Raw genomic sequence first — 13822 nt, forward strand, 5'->3', positions numbered from 1 at the left:
CCCTCTGTAAATTTATTTAGGTTGGTTTTTCTCTTATATTCCTCACCCATGATTTCCATCTTATTGTTAACTAATACGTTTCGATTATTTGTCTCAATACAGGTAAATAATTTTTGAGAGTTTCTTCTTAGTATTTCTTGTAGAAGGGAACCTGGGAGCTAGTTCTGACAGTTTAAAAAGCAAAAACTGTTTTCGTAACTGCTCCATTTTATTTCAAAGGTGAAATGGTCCTTCCGTTGTGTACAATAGATAACAGGCCATTGCTCTCATATTTTAATTGTGCATTTTAAATCTACAGCAGTGTGTTCCAGATAAAATATTTCATTAATTTGCCTGCATTTTAAATATAAGTAAATTGTATTCATCAGTATTAAACTGAGAGTTGCATTTTCTTTTCTGTTTATAATTCCAAAAAATGTTCTATCTGTTACCAGAATAGCATCTTAACCAAAAAAGCCTGTTGGAAATATTTGGTATATTTTAAGGTGATAGATCAAATTTTATTTTCTTTATTTTTCTGTGCAAAGTTGCGTGACCATGAGTTGTTGCAAAACGAATTAAAGTTGCAGATAAATTGAGCAGGTTTTTGGTTTGGTAATAGAAAAGCTCTACAAGGAAACAAAATTAATGATTGAGAGTAGTTACCATTAATCAAACGTTGCAGTTACTGGTGCAATGGCTGTTTTCTCATCTTATTCTGTATGTGTTGTAAGGAGTGTGTTTCGCAGGATCATTGTTGGTGGGTGTATGGGAAAGACTCTGTTCATATGTTTACAGGGTTCTGTGTCTCAGGAGGTGTGTTGATGAAAGGTAGTTTAAATTGTAAAAATTGTAGTTGAAGTATTTAGGTATCTGACTGAGCAAGGTACTTCTTGTCAGAGTAAATGTCGAGGAGAAGACTAACAGCACATATTGATAAGATCTGCTTGCTGCAGCATATGCAGTGTCCATGACTGCCCAAACTGAAACTGTAGGGAAAAGAGTGTACTTATGTGAAGTATTAAATGGATGACAATTGTGAATTTGAGGTATTGTTGCTTGTTGGTGGGTTTGCTCAACTGATTGTGTTGATCCTTGGTATGATGACCCATTTTGGAGACAGTGTCTAAGTAATGACAGCAGTGTTGTCATTTCAACAAATTGCAGTGTGAAAATTGGGTACATTTATGGGATTATATCATTCTGAAGATACTACAAAATAAACAATCTCTTGTGATTGTAGAATACAGTTGTGTTTGTAAACCATACAAAATGTACTTGCAAATTAGGTCTAAATTATTCATAAGTACTGATAGTGCAGTTATGCAAACAAAAGTTGCAAGTTTTGAACAAAGTTGAATTTAAATAATGAACCCAGTAGAAGAGCCTTTGTCTTCATGGAAAGATGACTCTACACATATGTACATACTTCGGAAGCCAGCACACATTGAATGCTGTAAAGTACCTTGTACCACTATTAGTCATCCTGTTTCCTGTTCCACTCGCAAATGGATCAAGGGAAAACCAGCTGCATATATGCTTACATATGAGTCACAATTTCTTTTATCTTCTTTTTGAGATCCTTGTGCAAGATGTATATTGGTAGCAGTAGGGTAGTTCTGCAGTCTGTTGCAAATACTAGTATTTAGTAAACAGAGTGTCTTCTTCCCTCCAGGGATTGTCAATTAATTTCATGGATCATTTCTGTAATAATTGCATGTTGGTTAGATCTACCAGTAACAAATGTAGCAGTGCACCTCTGGATTGCTATGATTTCTTCCTTTAATCCAAGGAGGTGGGGATCGCCAACACTCCAGCAGGATGCAAGAATGGGTCACACAAGTGTTCTGTATGCAGTTTCCTTTGTAGATGAGTTATACTTTATGTGAATTCTTCTTGTAAACTGAAGTTGACATTTTGCTTTCATTACAACCACCCCTACGTGCTCATTCCAATTCATGTCACTTTGCAGTGTCATGCTTACGATATTTAATTGATATGACTGTCGAGCACACCCCACTAATACTGTAATCAAACATCACATCATTTTGTTTCCTACCCCCATTATCTTACTTTTTCACAGTTAGAGGGAACTACCATTAATCATACTAAATAGAACTTCTATACAAATCATCCTGTATTCTACTATAGCCACTCACAGACAACACTTTCTTATACACTACAGCATCTTCAGCAGACGGTCACAGATTGTTGCTCACTCTGTCCGTCAGATCATTTATATATGTTGAGAACAAGAGCAGTCCTATTAAATTTCTCTGGGGCACACCTGACAAAACCATTGTCGCTGATGAAAACTTGCCATCTAGGACAGTATACTGGTTTCTGTTACTTAAAAAGTCTTACGGAATGAGGTTGCACAGTTGTTAGCACACTGGGCTCGCAGTTGGGAGGACAGCAGTTAAAATCCGCATCTATCCATCCAGATTTTGGTTTTCCATGATTTCCCTAAACTGCTCCAAGCAAATGCCAGAATGACTGCTTTGAAAGGACATGACCAGTTTCCTCTCCAACCTTAAAAAAAATTCTGTATTTGTGCCCCATCTCTAATGGCCTCAATGTTGACAGGATGTTAAATACCAGTCTTCTTTCCTTTCTTTCTTTGAGTCACACACATATCTGAGAATCTATTTTATGTGCATGGACTATTGTTAACAGTCTACAGTGTGCCACTACCAAAGATTTTCCAAAAATCTAGGAGTATGGAATCTGTCTGATGTCCATCATCCATGGTTCACAGGATACTGTGCAAGAAAAAGACAAACTGAGTTACGCATGAGCAATGATATATAAATCTGTGTTGATTTGTCGATAGAAGACTTTTTTTTTTCAAGGAAATTTATTGTATTCAAATTAAGAATATGATCAAGAATTGTGGGAGAGCCATACCTTATTGTGTGTAATGATAAAGCAGCTAGAGAAATTGCTAATGAAGACAGAATTTAGGATATAGACCAAATATTGGTCAAAAGATGTTAGAAGTCTGGTACAAATCTGAATAATGTTTAATATGAAAGTTTATTTTCCTACTTTGTTACTTGTAGTTGACAGACATGATCTAATTGTACACAATGAAATATATTTACTTCCAACTAGTTGAATTAATTTTGTTGGTAGCATGAACACCCTGCTACCTCTACCTTTTTCTTTTACTTCCAATAATTGGAAGTAAGTGAACAAATATGCTGATGAGGCAAAACATTATGACCACTGCCCATCACGAGATAGAATGCCACTTGGTGGCATTGCTGGTATGTAACATGCTAAGAAAACTGTATGAGCAGATCAGAGATGATTGGGGAATTATTCTAGTGATGATATCCACCGACATAAGACGTTGTTATGTCCCTGTGCCTGGGAGTACCTTCTTGTGAAGCTAATTGGCTATTGGAGCATCTACAGAAAGTGGATGAAACAATGAGTAGGCAAGATGATGGTGGACATCCACACCTCATGACAAAAAGTGGAAGTCAGAGGCTTGCTCACCTTGTAGAGCAGAATGGGCAATGATCTGTGACAGATACAAAGACAGAGTACAATCAGATTCCAGGCACAAGTGTTTTTGAGTACATCGTTCATTGCATACTGTTGAACGTTGGGCTCCGCAACAGATGACCCCTCTGTGTTGCCGTCTTGACGCAACATTTCGATTAAGATAACAGTTGGCATGGTATCATTGAGATTGAATCTAGGATTGCTGAAATTGTGTCACTTGGTCTAAAATATCATGTTTCATATAATATCAGGTCACTGGTCATGCATAGATATGCTGTTATTGAGGTGAATGCCATGCATCGTGCCATGGATGCAGGCCATTGGGGGAAGTAATGTGCTGTGGTGGCATTCAGTTTGGCTTCTGTGGGAAGTATGGTGGTAATAAAAGGCACTGTGGCAGCTGTGGCCTACGTTAATGTTATTGTGGGCTATGTGCATTGTCCCACAGGCAGAGGCGTCTTCCAGCAAGATAATTATCTCTTTCACAGGACAAGAATCGTGGCACAAGGGTTTAAAAAACATAATATTGAACTTGATGTGTTGGTAAATGTGCCAACACCTTGTAGATAGGGAAGGCCGAAATGCACGCTATCTAACGCAGACAGGCGTGAATTCTGGAACAGGATAAGTAGTGAATGGTAGCAAGAAAAGTACGTTGCTTTGGGAATACTTAACTTTTATATATCCTTGTTGTGAATACAGCATTCTTGATGAGACATTTCATACGATAACTATCAAACTATGTAAGGCTAATGGCGCCTTGCTAGGTCGTAGCCATGGACTTAGCTGAAGGCTATTCTAACTGTCTGCTCGGCTAATGAGCAATGCATGCTAACTATCTGCTCGGCTAATGAGCGATGCTTCGTCCGTGTAGTCGCTAGCAATGTCGTCCGTACAACTGGGGCGAGTGCTATTCCGTATCTCGAGACCTGCCTTGTGGTGGCGCTCGGTCTGCGATCACACAGTGGCGACACGCGGGTCCGACATGTACTAAATGGACTGCGGCCGATTTAAGCTACCACCTAGCAAGTGTGGTGTCTGGCGGTGACACCACAGAACTCATGTTGATGTATTGTTCAACAAATTCACCTGATGTGAACCAGATGGAACACATCTGGGATGCTGTCTGCACCCACAAATTGTTGTTGTTGTGGTCTTCAGTCCTGAGACTGGTTTGATGCAGCTCTCCATGCTACTTTATCCTGCACAAGCTTCATCATCTCCCAGTACCTACTGCAACCTACATCCTTCTGAATCTGCTTAGTGTATTCATCTCTTGGTCTCCTGCTACGATTTTTACCCTCCACGCTGCCCTCCAATGCTAAATTTGTGATCCCTTGATGCCTCAAAACATGTCCTACCAACCGATCCCTTCTTCTAGTCAAGTTGTGCCACAAACTTCTCTTCTCCCCAATCCTATTCAATACCTCCTCATTAGTTACATGATCTACCCACCTTATCTTCAGCATTCTTCTGTAGCACCACATTTCGAAAGCTTCTATTCTCTTCTTGTCCAAACTAGTTATCGTCCATGTTTCACTTCCATACATGGCTACACTCCATACAAATATTTTCAGAAACGACTTCCTGACACTGAAATCTATACTCGATGTTAACAAATTTCTCTTCTTCAGCAACGATTTCCTTGCCATTGCCAGTCTACATTTTATATCCTCTCTACTTCGACCATCATCAGTTATTTTACTCCCTAAATAGCAAAATTCCTTTACTACTTTAAGTGTCTCATTTCCTAATCTAATTCCCTCAGCATCACCCGATTTAATTTGACTACATTCCATTATCCTTGTTTTGCTTTTGTGGATGTTCATCTTATATCCTCCTTTCAAGACACTGTCCATTCCATTCAACTGCTCTTCCAAGTCCTTTGCTGTCTCTGACAGAACTACAATGTCATCGGCGAACCTCAAAAAGTTTTTACTTCTTCTCCATGAATTTTAATACCTACTCCGAATTTTTCTTTTGTTTCCTTTACTGCTTGCTCAATATACAGATTGAACCACTGCTTCCCTTTCATGCCCCTCGACTCTTATAACTGCCATCTGGTTTCTGTACAAATTGTAAATAGCCTTTCGCTCCCTGTATTTTACCCCTGCCACCTTCAGAATTTGAAAGAGAGTATTCCAGTTAACATTGTCAAAAGCTTTCTCTAAGTCTACAAATGCTAGAAACGTAGGTTTGCCTTTCCTTAATCTATCTTCTAAGATAAGTCGTAGGGTCAGTATTGCCTCACGTGTTCCAACATTTCTACGGAATCCAAACTGATCTTCCCCGAGGTCCGCTTCTACCAGTTTTTCCATTCGTCTGTGAAGAATTCGCGTCAGTATTTTGCAGCTGTGACTTATTAAACTGATAGTTCGGTAATTTTCACATCTGTCAACACCTGCTTTCTTTGGGGTTGGGATTATTATATTGTTCTTGAAGTCTGAGGGTATTTCGCCTGTCTTATACATCTTGCTCACCAGATGGTAGAGTTTTGTCATGACTGGCTCTCCCAAGGCCATCAGTAGTTCTAATGGAATGTTGTCTATTCCCGGGGCCTTGTTTCGACTCTGGTCTTTCAGTGCTCTGTCAAACTCTTCACGCAGTATCATATCTCCCATTTCGTCTTCATCTACATCCTCTTCCATTTCCATAATATTGTCCTCAAGTTCATCGCCCTTGTATAAACCCTCTATATACTCCTTCCACCTTTCTGCCTTCCCTTCTTTGCTTAGAACTGGGTTGCCATCTGAGCTCTTGATATTCATACAAGTGGTTCTCTTCTCTCCAAAGGTCTCTTTAATTTTCCTGTAGGCAGTATCTATCTTACCCTAGTGAGACAAGCCTCTGCATCCTTACATTTGTCCTCTAGCCATCCCTGCTTAGCCATTTTGCACTTCCTGTAGATCTCATTTTTGAGACGTTTGTATTCCTTTTTGCCTGCTTCATTTACTGCATTTTTATATTTTCTCCTTTCATCAATTAAATTCAATATTTCTTCTGTTACCCAAGGATTGCTACTAGCCCTCGTCTTTTTACCTACTTGATCGTCTGCTGCCTTCACTACTTCATCCCTCAGAGCTACCCATTCTTCTTCTACTGTATTTCTTTCCCCCATTCCTGTCAATTGTTCCCTTATGCTCTCCCTGAAACTCTCTACAACCTCTGGTTTAGTCAGTTTCTCCAGGTCCCATCTCCTTAAATTCCCACCTTTTTGCAGTTTCTTCAGTTTTAATCTAGAGTTCATAACCAATAGATTGTGGTCAGAATCCACATCTGCCTCTGGAAATGTCTTACAATTTAAAACCTGGTTCCTAAATCTCTGTCTTACCATTATATAGTCTATCTGAAACCTGTCAGTATATCCAGGCTTCTTCCATGTATACAACCTTCTTTTATGATTCTTGAACCAAGTGTTAGCTATGATTAAGTTGTGCTCTGTGCAAAATTCTACCAGACAGCTTCCTCTTTCATTTCTTAGCCCCAATCCATATTCACCTACTACGTTTCCTTCTGTCCCTTTTCCTACTACCGAATTCCAGTCACCCATGACTATTAAATTTTCGTCTCCCTTCACTACCTGAATAATTTCTTTTATCTCGTCATACATTTCATCAATTTCTTCATCACCTGCAGAGCTAGTTGGCATATAAACTTGTACTACCCACAAACTAGCAAAATGTAATTTACAAGAATTGCATGCCCTGTATGTAGACATCTACAGCTACATACCCCCAGAAACTGATCAAACACTAGTTGACACCTTGTCATGCAGTATTGCTGCTGTATTGTCTTCCAAAGGTAGACCAACACACATTAATGGTTTGGTTCATCAGTATATACATAATTCAGATTATATGGGTGACAATCTTTTTCCTCTCACACTTGCATGATTATGAATCTAGTTACCCAAGTGTGTAGTTAAGTTTTATGTAATTGTAACCAACAGCCAACAAAACCCTATCTGTTTTAGTCAACAGTTTTTGAAATAGTACATAGTTATACTCCATGAACAATAAAAGAGTGTGTGTGTGTGTGTGTGTGTGTGTGTGTGTGAGAGAGAGAGAGAGAGAGAGAGAGAGAGAGAGAGAGCGCAATTACAAATAACACCATCTTTTGGATTCTTGCCAAGACAAGACCATTTCTTAGTAACCAGTATCAGAAAAAACAGGACAAAATTTTCTTTGAACTTTTGAGTAGTCAAAAGACCAATGATCAAGTTTCTGATACAGTAAATTTGTGTTAGTACCGCAAATCTGGAAAAAAAGAAAAAAAGATACAGGAATAAGGGATAATTGCAAAATTTGAGCCATTCTTTTTTGTGTAAATAAGGGGAGGGGGCCGCAGAAATACTGTCATTTGCATTGTGTAAGAAACTTGGGTGATCATCATATTACAATGTTTGTGGCTGCACTGCCATAGTGGAGAAACAAAACAATTGGAAATTTAAGTGTAACACAACACATCCTGTTATCTGTTTTGGAGTACAACCTGTTATTGTTTTGGAGCAGATGTTAAAAAAGGATTGAATTACTTCACCTCATAATCTTAAATTGTTCATTTAGAACAAAAACTAGACAAACATTTTTTACATTTACATAAAGAAAAGGCTGTGTGAGAATCTACAACAGAAATGCCTGTTAATATGAAGGTTTCATTATCATTATGTAGCACCTGGCACCATGGTTGGCTGTTTCAAATGTTCCTGAATGGAGAATAGTCTGATACTCATGTGATCTAACTTTGTATAGATTTTTGTAGTTTCCACACAGGATGATGAATACTGTAAAAGAGATGTAATTAATTGGCCAAAAGAAAGTAAGAATTTATATCAACCGTGTTCTACATGAGGAAAACCAGAACAAGACCCAATAGCTATAAAAAGTTGCTTCCTGGCTACTGACTGGAAAGTCTTATCTGCTTTTATTTTTTAAAAATGATTGCAATTATTGCCATTTAGGTCATTATAATTGGAGCATAAACTAGTTGGACAGATATGGACAAAGTTATTAGTAGTAGCTTTGGTATAAAGAAATACTCATACCTTTTTCCCGTAGAATTTTAGAAAAAGCTGGACATAACACCACACATCATCAAAACAAAACCAGTGTCTTATATCATATTGCTACCTGAATAATTTTGATAGATACTAATTTGAAGGGGAGAGTACAGTATTGCTTTATGAAGTCAGTACTCTATAATGTATTTTTATTTATAACTATTGTATTAAGTATTCTAACTATCATACTACGTATTCTTCTCCCTAGTCTCTTTTTCCACTGAAATTGCCCATATAGTCAGTCATTTTGTATGGTACCTTTACCAGTGGAAGCAATAACTGTGGTGGGTTTCATAGGCGTAGTGCTTCTTACTAAACCACGTTTCAAAACATTATCAGAGTACTGTTTTGTATGTAAATTTTGCAAATGATGATTTAAAAATGTTTTTTATTGAATGAAACAAGTTTATTGTTACCAGTCACTGTTTACTTGTAACCATAGCACATTTCAGAGGTCTATGAAAATGCATAGCTTGAAAAGTAACTATTATTGATATACCTTCTGCTAAATTTAGCTCAGTTTAACAAGAGAATGGAAAGAAATTAGCTTGGGATTTGTTGATAACTTTACCCCATGGATTTGCTTGAAGAAATTACAGAAAGATAAAATCGGGGTTGTTTGACCCCTTTTCCACAAACAAGTCCTGTGGAATAGCCAGTGCATTACACCATGCTGTGGTAAATTTCTCTTCAGAAATTTTAACACAATAACTACAAAAACTGTTTACATATAGGTATGTTTTTGTGAAGGTAAGGCATAGTACAGGGCTGCTTGTGAAAATTACTGAAAAATTACAACACTGTTTCACAAGATATTGTCAACATCAAAAGCTATAATATGATAAAATTACTGATTTTGAATTATGTGGATGTATTGTATTGGAGAAAGTGTGGTTTTCTTAATAACAAATTTGATTTGGATAGGGTAGTTAGTTCACTGTAATATAACTAACTATTACAGTGAAATTTGGAGTTTACAGGCTAATGAAAGCTGGATATGCACTTCTCTTTATTGTAGACAGTATCATGAGGGGGGGGGGGGGGGGAGGGGGAATCATAACCGGGTACAGCCATACATTGGCCATTTTCAGATTCTATATGACATAGGTGAGATTTGGGAAAGAAGTTTTAGAATTTAAACTATGGTGTTTGCCAGACAAGTTGCAGGCCTTAACAGGAGATAGCAGTGGTTTAAGTTACCATTGAGATCTCTCTTAAGATTGTATCACTTGAGCAGTGATCCCTGTTAAAATGACAGTTACTTTTTCCATGCCCTGTATAGACAAGAAAAGAATCTTTGGTCGGATCCATAATATTACACAGAATGCCCAGGATCACTATGGAGAAAAATATCAAGTGGGCTGTTTTGAAAAATGACCAGGAAAGAAGTTTTTTCTAATTTGTTGCTAAGTATGTTTGTTGTGAGGAAACTGCCAGAGGATGGTAATAAAACGTTAGTTAGTGAGGAGGTATGGTGCAAAAGGCAGAGGACTCATATTTGGGAGGAACTGGATTCAAATATCTACTTGGCCACAGTTATTTAAGTTTTTTGTGTTTGTTTATACTCACTCCAAGTGAATGATGAAATGATTCTGTAAGCGGGCTATGGCCACGTCCTGATCCCAACAGAGTTAGAGCTTCATCTATAGTGACTTAAGCACTGATGAGCTTTTGAAAACTAGCTTTTGTTTTTTCATTTTGTACATCCGAAATATATACTTAATTAGCTGTTCATTTAGTGCATCAATGTACAGAATAAACCAGCTATCTATGTTTTTTTTCATTTATAATGTTTCACTTGTTAAAATACAAATTACCCTGGAGGAAAATATTGGGTTTGTTTTGTACATGTAACTAGTAAAAATGTATGTGAAATGTACATGTAACTAGTAAAAATGTATGTGAAATGTACATGTAACTAGTAAAAATGTATGTGAAATGTACATGTAACTAATAAAAATTGAAATTATTGGTTACCTTTAGGATTGCACTATTTTTATGCTAGACAAGAAAATAAACATACAATATTTTGTGGCATTACAAAATGTGTTGCAGAAAAAATTAACACAATCTGATACGACCCCCCCCCCCCCCACACACACACACACTGTGCATGCACATGTGGTTAATCGTGAGTGGGCAACATACGAGTATTATTATGATGTAAAAATGTAATGCATTCTGAAGGTTAATGAATATTTAGATGTGACAGTAGTTTTATTCTCAAATGGAAGTTTCTTCTGCCAGTTTTAATAATTGAGACAAAATTTTGTGGTTTAAAATTGAGTATGCAACTACAGTGATGAAGGTGCTGTTATTGCGAACATAACATAACATGACCTAACGTAACCTAACCTAACCTAACATAACATAACCTTCATTGTGGTTAATTGACATGCAGTTGCCCATGGCATGCATCCTTATGTTACATTCACTTTACCGGCACACATCACGTGAACCGAGCCCTCCAGAAGCTAAAGTAAATATTTAGTGTGTCTGCAGCTTTTCACCCACTGTGCAGGATTGAGGTATGAGAGAAAAGGCTTGCATAACCTGTTAAAACAGTTCCAGAATGAAACTTAGTCTGTGACAGTGTGTGCTCTGTGTTGGAATGTCCTAATAGATTAAAACTGTGTGTCCTGAACCTAGAACATTGGTTTTTGTGGGCAGTGCTTCTACCAACTGAGCTGTTTGGGCATGGCTCATGACCTACACCTACCTGCAGAGTTTCAACTCTGCCAGTGCCTCTCTTTTACTTTTCAAACTTGCATAATTTGTCCTGTATACAAGCAGACATTTTTAGTCTGTCAGGTAGCTATTGTAATTGTTACTCATGTAAACTAGTCATTTTTAACATTAGTTGTGCTTTGTTCTTTCAGTCATTACTTTCATTGCATCATGTAATATTTTTCAGTTCAGCCTTTTTTATCGTAAAATGTTTGTAATGTGACATTAATGAATATATGCCTTCAAAAAAATACTTGCTGTTGCATTTGCTTGACTTTCTGTAGCTTCAATCACAATCACTTTCTTTATCGGCAAATTGTGCAGCCTGTGAAGAATTGTTGTTTCTGAGAAAGCAATATTCACTCATCAGTTGCAAAGTATGTCCTACTCAATACTACTTTCCACAATTTCTGTGGACAGGTGTCCACTGTGACCATTATTGCACTTAGCAGTTCCCTGTAAAACATGTTGCCTGTTATTCAGGTACTGTGTGTTAGAAGCATCACTATGCACTTTCTTCAGGAATTCAGAATTTTAGGCAGTGTGTGACCTTGTTTTGTTGGGAATTTTATAGGGGCCCAGCATTCAGTATTCACCTTATTATTCAAAGATTAAGCTGCTTCTCATATTGTTGTCCACTCTATTGTGTAGCAACACTGGAACTTGGAGGACCGAGTGGATCAGGCTGAGAAGTTCTGGACATTCCTACATACACATGTGCATTATAATCAGAAATAGAATTTCAGCTACATACATACTGCCTGTATAGGGGAAGACTTTAGAAAATTTAGAAGAAGAGCTTAAAGGATTTATATGCTTTGATACTGTAATTTACGTTCAGAACTTTGAAGATGACATGACAATATAGTACCTCATTCCCTTCAGTATTCATCTGTAATGTGTAATGTTATTCAGATTATTTATCTTAAATAATTGAAGGCAATTTAATGAATTGTATTACTGATTTTTATGGCAATTTGTTTGTAGCATGAAAAAATGATAAAATGTGTTTCGCGGGCAGAGTTTGAATCATCATTGAGCTACCTGAATTTTAGATTTCCATTGCACGTGGGTAGTACTAACATCTGGTTGCCTTATGATTCGTTTGGCTCTAAGATTTAAACTATATTTGTACATGGTTGAATGTGACATCTGTGTTTTGATGTTTCAGGTGATGCCAAAGCCTGTGAGCACCAGTGTGATGCACGCGAAAGGAGAAAATGCATCAGTTGATGAAGAGCAATAATGCAGTTGTGCTTTCAAAAACAAATTCTTTAGAATTTCTTATATTCAATTTAGCTAGCTGTTGAATTAAACAGATAGATCACCAAAAGTGTTTGATTTCTTTCCTTGTTTTTATTTTTGTATCTTTTATTGAACAAGAATGACTTTGAATTGTGTATTTTAAAATATGATTGAAAGCGGTATCAGGGAACTTCTTCATTGCTTGTATCTGTCTTAATTTAATAGTGCTATCAGCTTTTATTCCAATCATTCATCTTTATATGCTGTATTTTACCCTCAAATACAAAGTAATTCATAGACATGCGTATTCATACAAAATGGAATGTACAGATTGTCTTCATGTTTTTAAGATAATTGATATCGAAATTGTACACATTATTTATTTATTTGCTCCAAAGTCTTTTGCCTTCATGTTATTAGAAAGATTGTTTTGAATGCCTTTTTATTGACAACAAAATGGCTATTAAGATGCAACTTTTAGATGATGGAGTATGCCAAATTAAATTTGGTGTGATAACCCTGCTCATTGATTAAGCTGAATTATTTGTGCTAGTGTGTGTGTGTGTGTGTGTGTGTGAGAGAGAGAGAGAGAGAGAGAGAGAGAGAGAGAGAGAGAGAGAGAGAGTGTGAGAGTGTAGTTTTCTGTTTTGTAGTTTATTGCTACTCATGATTTATATAAAATACTTCTCTTCCTTTCTGATTTTTGTTAGCGGTAACAACTTTTGAGCAGATTGTATGAGGATTACTATTAGAAAGCCACAGTGATCATGTGACACTACAGTGTTACATTGCCATGCAGTTATTTGACACACCCTGTAATTATCTGTTACTTCGCGTAGGTGACTTCCTATTTACGATATATCCAAGTGAAAAATCTGTACTGTTTGCAGCTGTATATATGTTGTAACAAATATCACACAAATGATAATATGGGAGGAATTACCTGTTATTAGGCTATAGTTTACAGAGTTTCTGTCACATGAAAACAGTAGTAGAATACTGTAAGTTAAGGCTTATAATAATAATTTTCATTCAGATAATTTATTTTGTTGCTATGCTATGTTGCATTTTTGTATCTGAATATAGTCAGTGCTGCTGATAGTATTATTTTGTTGTTGTTGTTTTTGTTTTTGTTGTTGCTGTTGCTTTTAATTTTTAAAATTGACTTAGTCATCAGCTCACTACCACCTCCAGTATAATGTCTGTGAACTGTTGTTCAGATATAGAATTTATTCATCTCATAAGATAAAATTAGGAACTGCAATGTTTTGATCTGTGTTAATTTAAAGATTTCAACCT

At 36.8% G+C, this 13822-nt stretch overlaps 1 protein-coding gene across 1 annotated transcript in view; it reads left to right on the top strand.

Moving 5' to 3' along the window:
- Positions 1-12611, top strand: part of LOC124554695 (cyclin-T-like) — a 115481-nt gene extending 102870 nt beyond the window's left edge. The window contains exon 10 of the mRNA XM_047128321.1: positions 12450-12611. Within this exon, the coding sequence (XP_046984277.1) occupies positions 12450-12524 (75 nt within the window). The 3' untranslated portion in view covers positions 12525-12611. The remainder of the gene's footprint in view (positions 1-12449) is intronic.
- The last annotated feature ends 1211 nt before the right edge of the window (positions 12612-13822 follow it).

The sequence above is a fragment of the Schistocerca americana genome, chromosome X (genome assembly GCF_021461395.2).
Source record: "Schistocerca americana isolate TAMUIC-IGC-003095 chromosome X, iqSchAmer2.1, whole genome shotgun sequence".
NCBI classification, from domain to species: Eukaryota; Metazoa; Arthropoda; class Insecta; order Orthoptera; family Acrididae; genus Schistocerca; species Schistocerca americana.